Source organism: Physeter macrocephalus, unplaced genomic scaffold (assembly GCF_002837175.3).
Source record: "Physeter macrocephalus isolate SW-GA unplaced genomic scaffold, ASM283717v5 random_305, whole genome shotgun sequence".
Classification (NCBI taxonomy): domain Eukaryota; kingdom Metazoa; phylum Chordata; class Mammalia; order Artiodactyla; family Physeteridae; genus Physeter; species Physeter macrocephalus.
In genome coordinates this window covers 1-19,842 of record NW_021145603.1, presented here as the reverse complement: position 1 = coordinate 19,842, position 19,842 = coordinate 1, and the positions used below count along the sequence as shown (strand labels likewise).

General features: G+C 50.7%; 2 protein-coding genes and 1 long non-coding RNA gene across 3 annotated transcripts; 2 read left to right on the top strand and 1 right to left on the bottom strand.

The window, feature by feature from the left end:
* Positions 1–94: 94 nt before the first annotated feature.
* On the bottom strand, positions 95–6,187 carry CHPF2 (chondroitin polymerizing factor 2). Its single transcript, XM_055082858.1, has 4 exons — positions 4,401–6,187; positions 3,391–3,955; positions 2,490–2,672; positions 95–1,534 (listed from the first exon to the last, which is right to left on the bottom strand). The coding sequence occupies exons 1-4, from the start codon at positions 4,679–4,681 to the stop codon at positions 227–229; spliced, it is 2,337 nt and encodes a 778-aa protein (XP_054938833.1). The 5' UTR covers positions 4,682–6,187; the 3' UTR covers positions 95–226.
* Positions 6,188–6,346: 159 nt separating this feature from the next.
* LOC129391867 (uncharacterized) lies at positions 6,347–12,044 on the top strand. The gene is made up of 3 exons (XR_008616662.1): positions 6,347–6,920; positions 11,048–11,186; positions 11,745–12,044. It is a non-coding gene; the product is annotated as an uncharacterized lncRNA (long non-coding RNA).
* A 925-nt stretch (positions 12,045–12,969) lies between these two features.
* LOC114485010 (ATP-binding cassette sub-family F member 2-like) lies at positions 12,970–19,535 on the top strand (the record flags this gene model as incomplete). The annotated part of the gene is made up of 3 exons (XM_028485133.2): positions 12,970–13,125; positions 13,372–13,573; positions 19,307–19,535. Coding segments are annotated over exons 2-3 (389 nt in total), but the record flags the coding sequence as incomplete, so codon positions are not given.
* Positions 19,536–19,842: the final 307 nt, after the last annotated feature.

Genomic DNA, 19,842 nt, shown 5'->3' with positions numbered 1-19,842 from the left:
CAGGAGGAAGGGGAGGGCAGTGGGTCCCTCTGGGAAACTCCCCACCCCCTCCCTCAGAGTCGTCTTACTCTATGTTCCCTAGACCTAAAAACACTTCGGCAGAAGACACTTTTAATAACATTGTCTTATTCAGAAATACAGCAACAAGCCCTCCATCTGTCCGCCGCCTTGCCCGGCTAAGGCCGGAAGGGCTGTAAGCGGAGGCGGCGCAGGGCCCCGGGCCGCGCTAGGTGCTGTTGGCCTGCTCCTGCTCAAACAGCGCCACGGCGAGCTGCGCGCGGCCCCCCAGCCCCTCCAGGTTGCTGAGGCGGCAGCGGTGGTAGAGCTCCTCGCTGAGCCGAGGGCTGCAGTCACGCACGGAGAACTTCTGCACCAGCCCTGGCTCCACGGCCCGGAAAAGGTGGAGCCCTGAGAACCGGAGGAAAACATCCATCACCTCCAGCCCCTCCAGGGCTTCCTCCTCTTCCTGGCCTGCCAGTTCACCAGCCAGCCGGGCTCGGGCCGCCAGGTAGTCAGCGTTGTAGAAGCAGCCCTCTGCGGAGGCCTGTCGGTCAAACCTGCCCCCAGCGGGAGCCCCCCGGGCAGGGTCAGCACCAGGAGGGGACGGGGGGTCGGGGCCGGCCCCCGGGGGCCCTTGGGGAGATCTCTGTGGTGCCAGGGCGGGGCTGAACTCCTGGAAGTGGACCGGGAAGAAGGCCTGCCAGCCGGAGATGGCGTTCATGCGGCAGCGGTTGAGGACTTGGGGCCCGGGCCTGGTCCACACGGTGGTGAGGAAGAAGAGCGTGTCCACCGGGTGCTTCTTAGAGACCACGTCCAGAAGCCGCACCTGGGAAGGGGCCTCCGCGCGCACAGCGAGCCAGGCCAGCCTCGTCCCAGGGTACCGTCGTTCCAACTCGGCCGCTGCAGCCTTCACCCCGAGAAACGGGTCCGGGGCCCCTCGGCCCCCTTCCCGCGGCCCGTAGACCAGCAACAGGGTGAGCAAGGCATGCTCTCGCGGCTCCAGGACACCGGCTGCAAAGGCCTCCAGGAACGCAGGGGCCGCGGCGGCTTCGGCCGCCAACAGCGGCAGTACCAGCTGCACGCGGGTGGCCTCGGTGACGTAGGGCATGGGGAGGATCTCCACCCGGCTCAGGGGCCGCAGCAGGCTGACCCTGCGGGCCAGGGCCCGCCGGTGCCCGCGCTGCGTCACGGCTTCCAGCAGCAGGTCCAGGGTGTACTCCATGCCCCGCGCTGGATCAAAGCGCCGGTAGCCGTTGAGCAGCCGCTGCTTCCGGAAGCGCAGGCGGGGCTGATAGCGCCGATTCAGCTGCTCCAAAGCAGTCTCCACGGCGTCACCCACATCTGCCCTGCTAGCCCCTTGCAGCGGGCACTTGGGGGCCCCGTCTGCACAGGAGAAGGTGTGCTGCTCTGTGAAGTAGTCCCAGCCCAGCACCTCAAAACGAGAGCGCGGTGTAAAAGGGGCCGGGAGCCCAATGGGCCAGCTCAGGCCCGCCTCCCCCTCAGGGGTCAGCACGGTCAGGTTCCGGATCTGAGCCTGGGTGGGAGGGACGCCCAGTTAGTGCCCCGCTAGGCAGTCAGGACCCTACCCCACTCCGGCGTCCCGGGGCCTGAGGTCTGCCCTGACCCCAGCGGCACTCAGTGAGGCTCATCGCTTAATTCCCTGTACTTTACATTCTTGAATCGGGTAAGCGCAGGAGGCATCCGAATCGTAGCCGCCTTTCACAACTGCTGTGAGGCGGACGCGGTGGGAAATGTGCTTCCGTGGAGGTTAGAGCACCCTGAAATCTAAAGCTGGCCAGTCTTTCTCTTCCACACTCAAAGCACTCGCGCGCTCTTCATGAAGAGCCCTTTGTTTTCACCGGTACCCCTCAGACAACCCCCGCGGTCAAGCAGAGAGTTCCTCTACCTTCTGCCCTTGGACCTGCTAAGGGCGGTACTGGAGGTTCAGGGACTTCTAGGTTTTTGCCTCCTTGCTGGAGAGGAATTAAAACTATTCTGTCAGTACCTCCCTGGTGGTTAAGACTCCGAGCTTCCACTGCAGGGGGCACGGGTTTGGTCCCTGCTCGGGGAACTAGGATCCTGCGAGCTGCGCAGGGGGGCCAAAAAATTCAAAAACTAAAAAAACACTATTCTTAGACTCCAATAAAGATGTTAAAAAACAAACATTAATTCACTTAACTTTTATAAAACTCAAAAAACAAAAAACCCAGACAACCCCCCCAAAAACACAAACCACTGTTCTGTCTAAGCACTCTACCAAGCCCGATCCTCAGAGCTCACCTGCAAACCCTTTTAAGTGCAGCCAGGTCATGCTAGGAGCTTCGATTATCTTGTGACTGACCTGGACCCCCCAGAGCCCCTTCTCCCGGGAGTCGTTTTAAACTGGGGTAGGTCAGCCTCCCTCCACCTCGCCCAGCCTCCCCTCCCATGCGTCATGAGCCTGGACGCCTGAAGCTCCCTCTGACCTCCAACCCTGGTCCCAGGCTCACCTGCAGCTGTTCTATTTCACTGTACGCTCGTTCCAGCTCCAGAGCACTGAAGCGCTTGTGGAGCCGGTACATGAGGGCTCCCTCGGAGACGGGGTGCACCGCAAAAGCACTCAGGAAAGCCGAGCTCCCCTCCTTCTCGGGGTCCCTATTTTTGGCCAGTTCAAACGAGCGATACTGCTGCCCCTAGAGGACCAATGAGACCAATCAATGCCACACAGGGAGGGCTGCCCGGCCTGACCACCCTCGACCACGCTCAGCATTCACACCTATTACTGCCACTGCCGCAGAAGCGGGGAGGGCACAGGAGCTCATTCTGGTGTCCCCTCAACCTCGGCCTTACTCTCACCAACGGATTTTGGAAAAGAGGGTGCTAGCTAGGCAACTAAGGATGCCCTAGCCCCCCCCCACCCCCACCAAAGAACCTCACTGTTTCTCAGAAGAATGAAAGCCGAAAGCCAGAAAATACTCCCAATACTCTGGTCTGGGAGGAGGGGCCGGCCCCTCTGGCATCGTCCCCTCTTCACCAACCAAAAGGGAGGTTCCTGGGCTACCTTACCCCTCCAGGAGAGTGGCCATCTCTAGGACACTCCCAGATCATTGGTGACCGTGCAAGTGTCGGGGAAGGGGCGGAAGGCAAGGGGCCAGGTGGGAGGACTGGTGAGGGGCACCCTTCTGGCTTGCTCAGAGGGTCCCTGACAAGATGCCACTTCTGACGGCCCTAGGGATCTAAGACTGTCAGAGGTGAGCAAGGGAGAGCTAGAGGGGTGATCGGGGCTGGAAAAGGCACAACGACAGCCCCAAGGTGCTGCTGGGCAAGTGCCAGCAGCACCCAGCCTCGAGGCCAATCACTCGGTCACTACTAACTTGTCGGGGACCGGGATTAACTTGAAAGGGCTGTCACCTGGTGCTGTGAGACACAGCCGATGCCCAGAGAGTCAATGAGGCAGCGGCCAAGCCACTCATCAGGACGGGCACTGAGGATATCTCCTCGGCAGCCATCCAGATGTGGCCACAATCGAAGCAGGAGGCTCCGTGACAACAGGTAGCCGAAGCCCCCGTGGCAGTATCGGGCCTGCTCGCCTGCGCCAATGAACTCCTCCGTCCGGCCCAGGTACAGGTCTTGGTTGATACTGAGGTGGCCAGCCAGGGCTGCCAGGCGGGGGGCCTGCACATACGTGTCATCCTGCATGACGAAGAACCAGTCGTAGTCGGCCCCAAAGTGCGTGTGAAGATGGCGCAGGGTCTCGGACATGAGCCAGGCTGGCCGTTCGTCCCCGTGAGATACCACCTGCATCCCTGCCGGAGTCCGGGCCCCTCGCTGCCCAGTGAAGTAGAGTAACCGAGGGAAGTGGTGAGCCACCGTGCGGTTCACAGCCACAGCCAGAGTGGACAGTGTGGCCCGGGAGGTCAGGACAGCCACCAGCAACCGCTCGCGAGAGCCCAGCTCTGTCTGGATGTACCGAGTCCTGCAGGGAGACCAGCATGCCAAGGGTCAACTCCCTAGTCTTTAGGAACTCAGGGTGTCCAGCACATACATCCCCCTAGCAATTAGTGAGCTGGAGTTGAGAAAAGAGAAGGGAGAGACCTCCTCATCCATATTAATGAGCTACTGGAGTGAACATCCACTGAGTAGCCGACACCGGGACTGATTTGGGGAGAGGTCAACCAAGGCTGGATGAGATGGGTTAGATGCAATTCCTGCCCCGTTGAACAACATCCAGCCACTAATTTAACACCAACGGGTGAGGCTTTCTCAGACCTGAGGAGGAAGAAACTTGACCAAACCCTGATGGATGACAAGGCAAAGAATTGCTTCCAGGAGCCTACAATGATTCCCAGTGAAGGCAGAGGCAAGGGCTTGGGGCAGCCCTAAACTGGGGTCTGGGGACTGTGCACACACATAACTCTCACCTGAGCACCTTCCTGTAGGGCTTGTTGGGATCCCTGTAGTAGGGGACAATCCGGGGTTTGAAGTCTTCATCACTTTGGTCAAGCTGAGTTCCTGAGTCTAGATTCTGTGGCCCTCCTGGTTCCCCCACAGCCGCTACACAGGGATCTTCTCCCTCACCCTGGATCCAGGAAACCCGCAAGAGGCTCAGGCTGCACCCCAGAGACAGCCCTAGGATGAGGGGCAGTGCTGGTCGCAGCAGAGCCAACACTGAGCTCAGTCGCATGGCGGTGGGCCCTGCCATGTGCGGGCCCCAGAGGGCACAGCCTCAAGGATCGATCAGTGGGTAAATGGGCACCTAGCCGGGAGTAGGTCTGCAGTTTTTAACAAGGGAACCTTGGGTCAAGGAGGTCAACAAGAGAACTAGGCGTGTTTGCGTCCAGGCCCAGCATCCCCGGGAAATGTCTGCCTGGCCTTCTGTTGTCAAGGTGCTGGATCTAACCCTCACTCCAAACAGTAAATATTAGAATCAATTTCACCCACTAATGGTGAGGCTTCCAGTAAAAACGGGAGGAAATAAAACTCAATCCTGTCAAACCTAACCCCAAAAGGACTACATGCATCTGTAGACTGGATCTAAGCCAAGAGATGGCAGCAACCGATAAAGGTGGGCTTGGAGAAAAGCGCATGCATGCCCCATCAACACAACAGCCCCCGGCTAGAGGAAGCTAACTCCACAGGCCTCTCCCAGAAAGCGCCTGGCGGGGGCCCGTCTCACTCAGTTTACTGCAGGGGCTGCTGACTGGCTGCTTCAGGCCGGCACGGCACCGGGATGGGCTCAGGGCCTCTCCGCTCTATTCCAGAGTGTTAAGGAAACATCCGGCTAGGGTGCCCACCCCTCCCAGTAGGCAGGAGTGGTCAGGAGCCGCTGGCACCGCGCACAGAAGTTCTGCCCACCTAACGAGGCGGACGGAGGATGTGGTGACTCAGCACGAAGGGCCTCTCAGAGGAGCACAGTGGCTGATGAAGCCACTCTGCAGAGCGTTCTTCTCCGAAGCCCCGCTGCTGAGAGGCTGGTGCTGCCCGCCATCCTCTGAGAAGGGACGGGAGGCCAATGACAGTAACCCCGGCCGCGTAAGAGCGATTCGGTGTTTGGTTTTACCAGAGCCCCGGGTACCCAAACCGAACCAAACCAAACCGAGAAGAGAAGCAGCTAGCGGCAACGCAGGGATCCTGTGAAGGCACACGGATGCTCGGCTGGCTTCCGGTGCGCCCGCTGTCAAGCCCGGCGCCCCTGTCTACCTCTCAGCAATCAAAGAGCAACTCTAGTCCTAGAAAGAAGGCCCAAAGCGAGTGTTAGCCGTTAGTCTCACAACAGAAATAAAACTGGCTGCGTCACGGGGCTGTAGAGGAGGGGCAGGGAGACCCCGTTCGTTCTGGCGACGGGAATGGAGGTCGCGGCGGGGAGCGGAGGGCAAAGACCCCGTTCTCAGGCCCGTCAGCGGGGGCAAAAGCCCTGCCTGCGCCAGTGGGCGAAGGACAACGAGGGACACCCCGAGGCCCACAGGGGGAGTCCCCTGCAGCCGGGCCAGGGGCGGCGGCGGGAGGATAACGGGCGGCCGGGGTATGGCGGCCGCGGCCAGCCCGGTCCCGGGGAGCGGGGGTGAGGGCGTGGGGCTGGGATGTGCTCCTGTCCTCCGGAGCGGCGCCCCCGACGCCCCTTGCAGGGGTAGGGCGGGGAAGGGGGAACAGACCCCAGGGCCCGAGGCGCCGGCTCCGCCGCTGCAGCCGCTGCCACCTCACAGCCTGGCCCGTTCCTTCCTCTTCCGCTCGCTGTCAGTCCCCGTCTCTATGGTGACCGCATCCGGCCGCTCGCTCCAGCGCCGCCCTCTCTGTGGTCGTCCCGCCCCCTCTCTGCGCCGCGTACCCGCCGTGGGGTGACGTGGTCGTCCCGCCAGCCCCCCGCCCCCCGCCCCCCAACAACAGGCGTGCGTTCCGCAGACGCTAATCTGAGTGAACCCAGCACGGACCCAAAGGTGACGCAAGCTTCAACCTCAACTCCCTTCTGCCCTAGAAAAAATTACTCTCCCTCAGTGAGCGCGCTTCTGCCTCCTTGACGGCTGCTCCCAATGGGCTTCCCGAACCCCATCACCCGCTCAGTTATTTCAGAAATGTTTATTGTTTGCCTACTAAGTTCCAGATCATCGTAAAGGAGTGGTAGACGAGGTGGGCATGGTCCCTGCCCTCAGGTAGCTGAGAGTTGCGGGAGACAGGCATTAAAGACACATTGACAAAAAAAGTATAAATTTAGGTGGAAGTCACAAACTGTCGTAAGAACCATTACAGAAAAGTAGACTCCAGTGGAGAAACAGGACAGGAAGAATTAGACTGAGAATTTGGGAATCCTGAGATCCAAAGGTTCAGTAAATCACCCAGACAAAAAGTGAAGAGGAGTTTTCCAGGCAAAGAGCAGAACACAGAAGGCTCTGAAAAAGGAAGAGATTGGCCCAGAGAACTGGGAAGGCCAAAGCCGCTAAAGCCTGGTGAGTGAGGGGAAAACAGGTCAAGGGAGGCTGGAAGGCAGGCGGGGCCTTCAAACAAGTATGGTGGGTTCCCACCCAGGACGGCACATCCCTAGGGAGCAATTTGGAAGTGCAATTTTGTTGTCAGATGGTTGAGGGGAGGAGCAAGAATGCTACATGTCTTATACGTTGCAAGATCATATCACACTAGAAAGAATTATCTGTCCTACATAGCTTTCTTTGTTTTCTGGTTTTGTTTTTTTTTCCAGCCGCGCCGTGGGGCATGCAGGGTCTTAGTTCCCCAACCAGGGATTCAACCTGCGCCCCCTGCAGTGGAAGCCCAGAGTCTTAACCTCTGGACCCTCCAGGGAAGTCCCTGTCCTACGTAGCTTTCAAATATGTCCTACTGAACAATCTTGTTAGTGAAAAAAAAAAAAAAAGAAAGGTTCCAATCATCTAATCCTTGAGCCTGTGTTTTATATATAAAAATTAAGTAATTTTGCAGGGTTGTAATACGTGCTGAATTTTCAAGGAATGGAACTATCATGAAAATGGAAGGAACATTGTACTTTCATTTTGTCCAGGAATGTACTTGTTAACATTTTGGAGAACTGTATCATGCACAGCAATGTCATTCATAGTGTTGTGTCTGCATTTGTACTGTCACATTCAAGCTGGTACTACATTAAGTACAAGCGTCTGTCTAATGATGTTTTCTAGCATACTGAAATAACATTATTCTTTTATTATAAAGGATTTCCTTTTCTTCTTTCTGTTGTCATTGCACTGTAATTTTTTGAAATTTATGTGTGTAGTTAAGTTATGTGACATACGAACTTTATTTCAAAACAGGAAGGGGGGTCTTCCTTGAGAAGTTTGTTATTAAAAGGGAACATTGGGGTTGGTAGAGTCAAGAACCCATATAGGAGGCACATGAGATGGAATGCACCAGCACCTTTACCCTTTACTGTGTTTTGGTCTTATCCTCAGATAGACAGCAATTTGATCTCCCCTCAGCAACTGGCACATAATAGGTGGTAAATGAATGGCTTGTTCGAAGACTCTGGGAAGCATAGTAGAAACACTCATCTAGAGGTTGAAAGATACAGGTTCCAGACCAGCATTGTCCAATGGAAATACAATGTGAGGGACTTCCCTGGTGGTCCAGTGGCTAAGACTCCGAGCTCCCAATGCAGGGGGCCCGGGTTTGATCCCTGATCAGGGAACTAGATCCCGTGTGCCACAACTAAAACCTGATGCGGCCAAATAAATAAACAAATAAAGATATTTTTAAAAGAACGAAATATAACATGGGCCGCATAGGTAAATTTTAAATATTCTGGTGGCCACATTTTAAAGTATTTATTTATTTAATTGAAGTATAGTTGATTTACAATGTTGTGTTAGTTTCAGGAGTACAGCAAAGTGATTCATTTAGATATAGATATATTCTTTTTCAGATTCTTTCCCATTATAGGTTATTACAAGATAATGAATATAGTTCCCTGTGCTCTACAGTAGGTCCTTGTTGTTTATCTATTTTATATACAGTGGTGTGTATCCCAAATTCCTAATGTATCCCTCCCACCCCTTTCCCCTTTGGTAACCATAAATTTGTTTTCTATGTTTGTGAGCCTGTTTCTGTTTTGTAAATAAATTCATTTGTATCATTTTGTTATTCCACATATAAGTGATATCTTATGATATTTGTCTTTCTCTGTCTGACTTCATTTAGTATGATAATCTCTAGGTGTATCCATGTTGCTGCAAATGGCAATATTTTTAAAAAATTTATTTTATTGACGTATAGTTGATTTACAGTGTTATGTTAATTTCTGCTGTACAGAAAAGTGATTCAGTTATATATATAGATATACATTCTTTTCATATTCCTTTTCATTAGGGTTTATCACAGGAGATTGAATATAGTTCCCTGTGCTATACAGTAGCACAGGGAACTATATTGTTCCTTGTTGTTTTTCCAGTCTATATATACTGGTTTGCATCTGCTAATCCCAAACTCCCAATCCATGCCTCCCCCACCCACCCTCCCCCTTGGCAACCACAAGTCTGTTTTCTATGTCTGTGAATCTGTTTCTGTTTTATAGATAAGTTCATTTGTGTCATATTTAGATTCCACATATAAGTGATATCATATGGTATTTGTCTTTCTGACTTACTTCTCTTAGTGTGATAATCTCTAGGTCCATCCATGTTGCTACAAATGGCATTATTTCATTCTTTTTTATGGCTGAATAGTATTCCATTGTATATATGTACCCCATCTTCTTTATCCTGCAAATGGCAATATTTCACTGTTTTTATGGCTGAGTAATATTCGTATATATATATATATATATATATATATATATATACATATACCACATCTTTTTTATCCATTCATCTGTTGATGGACACTTAGGGTGCTTCCATGTCTTGGCTATTGTAAATAGTGCTACTATGAACATTGGGGGGCATGTATCTTTTCAAATTAGAGTTGTCATCTTTTCTGGATATGTGCCCAGGATTCGGATTGCTGGATCATATGGTAACTCTATGTTTAGTTTTTAAAGGAACCTCCATCCTGTTTTCCATAGTGGCTGCACCAATTTACATTCCTAGCAGCAGTGTAGGAGGGTTTCCTTTTCTCCACGCCTCTCCAGCATTTCTTATTTGTGGATTTTTTGATGGTGGCCATTCTGACTGGTGTGAAGTGATACTCATAGTAGTTTTGACTTGCATTTCTCTAATAATTAGCCATGTTAAGCATCTTTTCATGTGGCCACCGTTTTTTAAAAAGCAAAATGAAACAGGTGAAATTAATTTTAATAATATATTTTATAGTATTAAATATATCCCAAATGTTAACACTTCAACGTGTAATCAATATAAAAAATTGAGATATTTTATATTCTTTTTCTTTTGCACATGCAATCTTTGAAATCCAATGCCTGTTTCACACAGCGTATCTCAGTTCAGACTAGCCACATTTCAAGTGCTCTGTAGCCACATCTGGCTAGAGGCTACCACATTGAACCGCAAAGTTCTAGACCTTTCTCAGTTACTAAGTTTCTAGGTAATTCTGGATGAGACATTTCCTCCCTTGGGTCTCAGTTTCTTCATATTTTAAATGAAGGGTCTGGACTCTTCATTTCCTGCTTCCAGCACTGATCTTCTCTAATTGTTCATATTTAGCCAGTCCTTTTCTCCTACCTCTCTCCCTCTTATTTCCCCGTTTCTTCTCCCTTCATGCCCAGGTCTGTTCCCTGCAAGGGACCTAAACCCTGGATGAGAATGGCAGAACTTCTTACTTTTCTAGGCCACTCTTGCTGTGCTGAAGGAGACTTTGCCCAGCAACGGTCAATTCATGGGAAATCATGGATGCGATAGGTGGAGTCAGAGACGGAACTGGTTACCCCTTGCCGCCGTCCCAAGTCACTTTATAGAGCTGGAGTCCCAGAACCGGAAGATCTGAGCTTCAAGCCTGGCCATGTTTCCTCTCAGCAGTGTTGTTTCATGAACAGCGCCGTGCCTGTATTTCCAATCTGTAAAATGCTATTAATACCCACCTTAGCGTCTGTTGGGGGGATTAAATGTGATGGCATAAATGAAAGAGTATAATTAATTGTAGGTCTCTGTAACCTGAAACCTGCCTGTGACCACGCATTTTAATGAGGCTGGGAGAGGCAGGCATGTTGTAGACCTCCCAGGAGGCTAGGTGCTTGGATAAGCAATTTTATGTGATCCACGATCATATATAGCTTCCTTGTTTAGCAAAGAAGGGCTCTGCAGGCAGTTAACTATTGTCTGTATATCTCTTTACCTAAAACAATGCTTTTGCTCCTATGGCACTTATCAGCTGAATGTCATGAGCTGTGTCCTTTTTAAATTTTCCATCTCTTCGGCTGAAAACAAAATGCACAACATGAGAGCTGTGAGTTAAGTTTTATTTGGGGCAAAATGAGGAAGGCAGCCCGGGAGACAGCCTCTCAGAGAGCTCTGAGGAACTGCTCCGAAGAGGTGGAGGACGTCAGTATATATATGATTCTACTGAAGGGGGGCTATTTGTAATCAAGCACGCATTTTGGCAGGTTACTGCTAGTCACAGGAAGCAGATGCCTCCGTTAATGATTGTAGTGTTTTTCCAGGTTTGAGGAGTTGCAAGAAATTGGGCTCATAAAATCTTCTCCAGAAAATATCTGAAGGCCTCTTCTGCCAGTTTTTCCCAGAGCACAGAGTGCCTCATTCCTGATCTTGGCCCTGAACTCCTTTCAGGGTGTGTGGAAGGTCAGTAACTGCAGTGGCTAGTGACTTCATTATTCTAGAACCAGATGGTGAGCGACAATTTTTTGGCATTCTTAATTGTGAGCTCCGTGAGGTCCGGGAATGACTTACCACCACTGAAACTCTAGCATCTAGCTCTGAGTCAGACATAGAGTAGGCACTTAATTCACGGAGGGTATTCTAGGAAAAGGCATGCCCAAAGGCATGCGGTGTAAAAGGGCATGGCTTATGTCTGAAATGCAAGTAGTTAGAGTCTACTGGAGCATCAACTCTGAGGAGGAAAACTAGGTCTATGAGGGGGGGGGCGTGGAGCGAGCTCACTTAAAAAAAAAAAAAAATTTATTTATTTATTTATTTAGGGTGCGCAGGGTCTTAGTTGCTGCATGCGTGTGGGATCTAGTGCCCCGACCAGAAAGCGAACCTGGGCCCCCTGCATTGGGAGCGCAGTCTTACCCACTGGACCACCAGGGAAGTCCCTGGGCTCACTTTTTTAAAGGGTCGGGGGGCTACTTTTGGAGGATGTGCTCAGAGGGAGTAACAGCTTCCTTTGCTTCCCTCCAGCCGTGTCACTGCTGGAGGCACTGCTGGTCAGAAGCCTGGAGAGGTATTTGAGGCTACACATTTGGTATGTGCACCGTAGGCTATGAGAAGTCTGTGATGGATTTTAAACAGTGAAAAGTAACGGGCAAGGAAAAGTAACGGGCAAGGAAAAGTAACGGGCAAGATCACGTTGGTAAATGACGATAAAGCTAAACTCAGAAAAGAAGTCTTGTTTTTTACGTCAGAGCTCTTCCCATCAAACTTACATGGCTTGGATGGAAACCTAACAATTCCGGAGTGGGTAGGCTGAGCAGCCACGGTTCAGGAACAAGTTCCGCACCTTCTAAAGTGTGGTTCACTGGACCAGCCTCTAAAACCTCAGTTTCATGGAACGAGGACACCTTTCTTTCATGGAGGAATTCTGTTCTTTGCATCATCTTCGTAGTGATGAGCGTCTTCCCGTCCCTCTCACCAGCCGGCTCACGCTTCCTCCTCCTCCTCCCTCCTCTTCGTTCCCTCATTGTTTCGACCCATTCCTGCCTGATGCCTGCCGGGAAGTGTAGTCGCTCGCCCTGCTGTCTGAGCTGGTTGGGCGGCCCTATAAACCCGGTATCTCCGCATAATTCCTCAGCTATTCCCGAGGTAGGGTAGCCTGGGAGGTCCAGCCGCTTATCCGAGGAGCCAGCTGGGATTTGCAGTTTCCAGTTCCCGCAGCAAGCTGCTGGCAGAGGGCTCTCGGACTCCAATCGCCTCAGCCTCGCGCATCCTGATGACGTCACGCCGGCCCGCGAGGCCCCTGGAATCCGCGGTAGTTCTCGAGGAGGGTCTCAAGCTCGGCAGCCGCGTCTGGAGGACGACACTTCCCAGGAGTCTACGCGGCGGCGCGGCGAGAGCCGCGCGAGGCCGTGATTGGCTAGTGAGCCGGCCGCACGCGGAGGAGCTCAAGGAGCTGCTCTGTTGCGACAGAGGCCGAGCGGCGAGGCCCAGTGAGTTGGGGGAAGGGGCGCTGTGGGGGGAGGGTGCTGGCCGGTGAGGGGGAGGGGGCACGGGCAGAGGGAGGAAGGACCGGGCTGGGATGGAGGCGGCTGCGCGGGAGAAGAAGGGGCCAAGGGAGAGACGGTGACGGGCGGGGGCTGGGGAGGTTCGCGGGTTGGTGAGTGAGGAGACCCCGAGGGGACTCACGGGGCGGGGGCACGAGGGCGCCCCGGGAAGAAGCTGGACCCGACGGGCAGCTGGTGTGGAGGGGGACGACGGGGAGGAGGCCGGAGGCAAACAGGAGGAGGAAGCCCGGGAAAGTGAGGCGGCCGACTAGAGCGCGGAGCGCCAAGTTGTGGGGAAACTGGAGACCGGGACCTGTGCCGAGGGGCCGAACCCGGTCCCTAAGTGGAGGCCCTGAAAGGAGGTGCATTTTCCAGAGTGAGGCAGTCCGTGGGGATTGGTGGACAAAGCCCGAGGGAAGAGCTGTTGAGATTAGAAGAGCGGCCGGCCGAGGATCAGAATTGGCTTGAGAGATCCTGACAGAGTTGGGAGCGACTAGTCTGGGACGGAGCTGGGATCAGAGGCTCGCTAGGCAGTTCCTGAGAGGGATGGAGCCAGGCCCAGGCGTTCTGCGGAAGTTTAGAACCTGGGGGTGTTTGCCTTCCTTCAGGCTTCCTGAAAGAACAGTAACGTTCCCTTGTGGTTCATCACCATGCCTTCCGACCTGGCCAAGAAGAAGGCAGCCAAAAAGAAGGAAGCTGCCAAAGCACGACAGCGGCCCAGAAGAGGACATGAAGAAAACGGAGATGTTGTCACAGAGCCACAGGTGGCAGAGGAGAAAAATGAGGAGGCCAATGGCCAAGAGACCACAGGTGAATTGAGGGAGAGGTGGGTCCCTGGGGTGGTTGCTCGGACGTAAAGGACGCCCCAGCTGCAGTCAGAGTCCGCGTGCTGGGGGCGCTGGAGACTGTATCTGGTGCCGTGAAACTTTTCATGATGAACCAAACCAGTAGAGTTGGAGCTTGATCAAGGAAACTGAACACAGAGTTCTCACATACTCAGTGGCAAGCAAATATGAGAGTGGTTGTGCTGCCTTGCTGCTCTGTCTTCAGACTTGGAGAAGAAGGTCAGTTCCCTGCCCCTTTCTTAATTTCCATTTCTACACATGAAGGTCAGTGTGCCAGGCTCCTTACCACATAATACCCTTGTCCTCCCAGCGGTAGTGGCTGTACCAACAAGACAGAAACACATGAGTTGTTTTATGGGTTTTTTCTGGGAGAGAGATGCCTTTCTGTTATGAGCGCTTCTCAAGTGTTAGACACTGTGCTGGAAACTGAGGCACTGTAAGCACGCTCTGCTGTCTGATATCTTGCAGTCTAGATGGGGAAACAGGGCAGTGTGTGATAAAGAATATCCCAGGCCCTTGGCAGTCTATCCCAGCCTTCTTCCTTGCCCCCTGAAAACACTCTGAAGAGGTCTTCTCCATCCACTATTGTTGTCCCTTGAACAGTCACCGCATTTGTCCATTTACACACTGAGGTTCTAATACCACAATTTTTGTACTAGCTACATTTGACATTTCTCTCAGGGCCCAGCTCAGGATGGTAAAATCTTTCCCAGTCAAACCTGACCTCAATAATATTGCTATTCACTATACCCCTGTACTATCTAGAGTGTTACTTTTTTTTTGGCCGAGCTGCACGGTATGTAGGATCGTAGTTCCCCAATCGGGGGATGGAACCCACACCGCCTGCAGTGGAAACGTGGAGTCCCAACCACAGGACCGCCAGGGAAGTCCCAGTGTTACCTTTTTATGTTGTGCCTTCTGTTTCTTCGTCTAAATTGCTTGATCTTTGAGTGCAGAGACCATGTCTTGTGTAATATATTTTTTTTGCCTGATCAACTTTGCAGTTAAGAGATACTAGGTAAATGTTTGAAGAGGAGAGGAGAATTACTAATGCAAGTTACAACAGACAGATAGGCATTCAGAAAAGGGAGAGTTAAAAATGATTGAGGGCTTCCCTAGTGGAGCAGTGGTTGAGAGTCCGCCTGCCGATGCAGGGGACACGGGTTCGTGCCCCGGTCCGGGAAGATCCCACATGCCACGGAGCGGCTGGGCCCGTGAGTCATGGCCGCTGGGCCTGCACGTCCGGAGCCTCTGTTCCGCGGCGGGAGGGGCCACAGCGGTGAGAGGCCCGTGTATCGCAAAAAAAAAAAAAAAAAATGATTGAGAGGAGAGAGTTGAATGGTAGGGATTGTCTCCAAAATAAGAATTATTAGAGAAAACTAGTGCAGTAAAGTCAGGTCATGGGGAAGTTTTCTTCCTGGCCAGAGTGGTGGAGGAATGGGAAGTTAAGAATGATAGGAGTGAAGGAGCAGGCTGAATTGTGATCTGTAAAGTAGACAGGGTTTCCTCTAGGTCCTCAGGAACAATGGTTAAGCAGTATCTATCATCAGCTCTGTAGGTACTTTCTGGATGAATTAGAAAAATAGAAAACTGAATCCCACTTTGAGACTATTGTCCACTGTTCCCATTACAAATTTCTTCTTCACCTTTCTCCCTAGGAAACCAGAATTTCTCAGGGGGAACCTAGCTATACTACCCCTATTTCAGTAATAAGGGAGCTTTGGTTTTCACCCTGCTTCCTCAGGGAGCTACTCTTCTGAAATATGAAATCTGGTTTTCTTTCCAGCTCTCTCAAAACATTTCTTATTACCAGGGACCCAGGGTCATTTCTGCTTTCATAATTAATGGGTCATCTGTTTCCTCTCCCAAGACTGGGTCCTCTCTCTTCTCTGAGTTTGGAATTACTTAATGCTGCAGGTCACTGTTCTCCAGCCTTTACCTGTTACCATTGCCACACGGCCTTCTTTAGGTAGTGAGGTACGGAAAGATTAAGATAAATTTTATCAAGGAAAGCGACTTCTGGCAGACAGTTCAGCCTTCTTTAGAAAGTGAGACTCTTCAAGACAGGCACTAGAGTTCAGCTGGTCCCCTTGTTTGGGGAATGAATAGAAAGGGGCTGCTTGTCAAGTCTACTGTATTCTCTCTGATGAAGTTTATTCCAGAATCCCTTCTGCATTTATTCAGTGCTATTCACTTATTTTTTGAGTCTGTTTTGTGGGATGCTGTAGGCAGGACAGTGAGGTCTAAGTGTTACTTTTTTTTTTTTTGCGGTACGCGGGCCTCTCACTGTTGTGGTCTCTCCCATTGCGGAGCACAGGCTTCGGACGCGCAGGCTCAGCGGCCATGGCTCACGGGCCCAGCCGCTCCGCGGCATGTGGGATCTTCCCGGACCGGGGCACGAACCCGTGTTCCCTGCATAGGCAGGCGGACTTTCAACCACTGCGCCACCGGGGAATCCCTAAGTCTGTCTTTTAAAGCTCAGGAGATGACTTAGGTCATAGATGCTGTAAAGTGGAAGAGATCAAGAGAAAATGGTATACAGTAGTGCCTCGGTATCTGCTGGTGATTGGTCCCAGGACCCCTGTGAATACCAAAATCCACAGAAGCTCAAGTCCCTTATAGAGAATGGTGTATGTAGTATCTGCATATAACCTAGCATATCTCTAGATTACTTGTAATACCTAATACATTGTAAATGCTATGAAATAATTGCCAGTGTGTGGCAAATTTTGGAACTTTCTGGAATTCTTTTTTTTAATCCTCGGTTGAATTTGTGGATGCAGAACTGTGGATGTAGAGGGTTGGCTGTATAGCTTTCCCTTAATTTTGATCTTCTTGCCTGAGCAGATAGACATATAGACCAAGGATTGGCAAACTTTTTCTGTAAAGATCCAGATAGTAAATATTTGTAGCTTTGTGGGCCATATGGTCTCTGATACAGCTGTTCAACTTCGCCATTGTAGTGGAAAGCAGCAGTAGACAATATATAAATGATGGGTGTGGCTGTGTCCCAATAAAACTTTATTTACAGAAACAGGCAGTTGGCCAAATCTGGCCAGCCTTTTTTTAAGCCACCTCCCCTCCCAGGCTAAGAATGGTTTACATTTTTAAGTGGTCATGTTTCAAATGGTAATGTATGTACCTACATAATAGTTTTGATTTTTGCCACTTGGGCTGTAAACCCTAAAATATTTACCATCTGGCCCTTTAAGAAAAAGTTTACGAACTCCTGATCTAGAGCATAAACTTCTCCCTGTACATCTTCTTCTCAACATCTAGAACAGGGATTGGCACAAAGCAGGGCTGTGGGAAGCCTGGTAACGCAACTGTGTAGAAAAGAGACTTTTTAAATTCCTCTCATCAGTCAAAACAAAAAATTTGTCCTCCATTTGAAAAGTACAGGCATACCTTGGAGATATTGTGGGTTCAGTTCCAGACCACCATAATAAAGTAAATATCAATATTGTGGTATCAATAAAGTGAGTCACATGAATTTGGGGGTTTTCCAGTGCATATAAAAGTTATGTTTACGCTATACTGTAGTTTAGTAAGTATGCAATAGCATTATGCCTAAAAAAAACAATGTGTGGGGACTTCCCTGGCGGTCCAGTGGTTAAGACTCCACGCTTCCAATGCAAGGGGCACGGGTTTGATCCCTGATTGGGGAACTAAGATCCCACATGCTGTGCAGCATGGCCAAAAAAAAAAAAAACCACCAAACGAAAAAAAAACCACTGTATGGAATTCCCTGGCGGTCCAGTGGTTAGGACCCTGCGCGTTCACTGCTGAGAGCCCAGGTTCAATCTCTGGTTGGGGAACTAAGATCCTGCAAGCCACGTGGTGCGGCCAAATAAATAAATAAATAAAACAATGTACGTACCTTAATTTAAAAATACCTTATTGGTAAAAGAATGTTGGCCATCATCTAAGCCTTCAGTGAGTCATAATAGTAATATCAAAGATCACAGATCACTGTAACAAATATAATAGTAATGAAAACGTTTGAAATCGTGACACAGAGACAGGATGTGAGCAGATGCTGTTGGAAAAATGGTGCTGATCGAGTTGCTTGACGTAGGGTTTCCACAGACCTTCAGTTTGTAAAAATTGCAATATCTGTGAAGCACAATAAAGCGAAGTGCGATAAAATGAGGTCTGCCTGTATTCATCAAGCAGTTACGTGTGACACACTGTACTGGAAGCTGAGGTAGACATAGAGTGACTGCCATCTGTCTGGCAGGACAGTCCCTGCCCTCAGTTCTGACTCCCTGCAGGCAGAGCAGGTTCAGCAGCAGGGTGGGTACAGCACCAGCAGTGGTAATGTCCCGACAGGATGGGGCATTTGGAGAGTGACCTAAGACTAACCATCACACCCTTCAGGTTGCTCTCCCCACGCCTGCCTGTCTGAGGATGGCACCGAGCTCTCTTCCCCCTTCTACTCCATCTTTACTCTTCCTAAGGACAAGCACATGGGCTTTCTCATTTCAGGTGTTCTACTGTAAGGTTACCATGGGAAAACGGGTACGGGTAACAAAGACTATAAAATTAGAAGATTGTCACGGTAGCGGATCCTCATGTGTAGTTTTTCATTCCTTCCTGAAAAGGTTAATAGATCACCTTACTCTCTTTTGGAAGAAGCTTACCAAGACTCCCTCTACCCCCATTTCTGTCCCACTTGCAATAATACTTTGTGGGCGCTTGTCCTTTATGGAAAGGTAGTATAGTGAGATAGTTAAGGTCATGGCTTTGGGGTCAGACAAAGCCTGGTTCAAACTCTGGGTCTGTCACTTACTAGCCTTTTTGGCCTTGGCTGTATTAGTCAGCCTCTTCATCTATAAAATGAGGGTCCTCAGTGTTGATCTTATAAGGGTTATGGGGATTAAATTAGATGGGGAATGATAATGTAGTACAGCCCAGGCACAGAGTAAACTCAACAACCATTAGCCAGTTAACATTGGCCGTGTATTAATAGTTCTTCCCAGCCCGAAAATGTAGTCATGCCTGAAAAACTACAAAGGCAGAACAGCTAGTCTCTTGTCTCACGGTCAGTCTGCGTCTCTGAAACCCTCCCGACTTGGAACTTCTGGTTTTCCAGCCTTGGCTCTGCCTGCCAGTGATCCCTCTGCATTTTCTCACACTGGTCCCTTTTGGGCAGCATAGCTTCTTGGAAGCACCATCTGGAAGCTCTAGGTCGTGGAGCATTGCACCTCTATAGCATCTGCTTTATTTTGGGCATGGTACTAATTCTTTAACACATACTCATGGAGGACAGTTTGGAGTTCTAGCCATTCCTACCACGCGTTATACCATCTTAGAACAAGGAAAGTTAGAATTAAAAGGACAAGTTGCGAAGTAAAAAATGTCCGTGGAAGCAGGGTACCAGGGCAGATCTGTATGCAGTGTATACCCTCTTTAAAACTTGTGAAACATCTCAGTCAGCTCAACCTGATCTCGAGCCCAGGTCCTTCAGGGCATGCCTTTTTCAGCCTTTGGATCTGTGTAGGATAATAGTTGGTAACTTAAGGAAGGACAAAAGCCACAAATGCCCAGACAGCGGCCTGAACCCTGGACCCTCAGATTAAAAGTCTGATGCTCTACTGACTGAGCCATCCAGATGCTCTAAGACATGCCTTTTTGTGTAAGAGCTTAGTCTGTCTTATAGCCCTCTTCCCAAACTGCTTTTGTTTTCTGTCCCCAGAAGTGGATTTGCTGACCAAGGAGCTAGAGGACTTTGAGATGAAGAAAGCTGCTGCTCGAGCTGTCACTGGCGTCCTCGCCTCTCACCCCAACAGTACCGATGCCCACATCATCAACCTCTCCCTCACCTTTCATGGTCAAGAGCTGCTCAGTGACACCAAACTGGAATTAAACTCAGGCCGTCGTTACGGCCTCATTGGCTTAAATGGAATTGGTGAGGCCCTTGGAAAGTGAGGTGGGAGGTATCTCTCCTTGGCTCATATGTCTCTCAGCAAGTATTTACTTAGCACAGCTATGTACAAAGCAAGGAGTTTATAGTATCGGTGGGAGACCAGGGATGCCCAGGGAAGAGGAACTAGCAATACAGAGCAGTCACGTGATAAGCACCACATGAGTAGTTGTAGACAGTAGGTGCTGGAGAAGTGGGTGGGAGGGGCGGGAGTAGCGGTGTGTGAGGCAGCTGTAGATGAACAGACTTCACAGAGGAGGGCTGGGACAAGAACTGGAGGAAAGGTGTCCCGAGGATGCGGGCAGGGA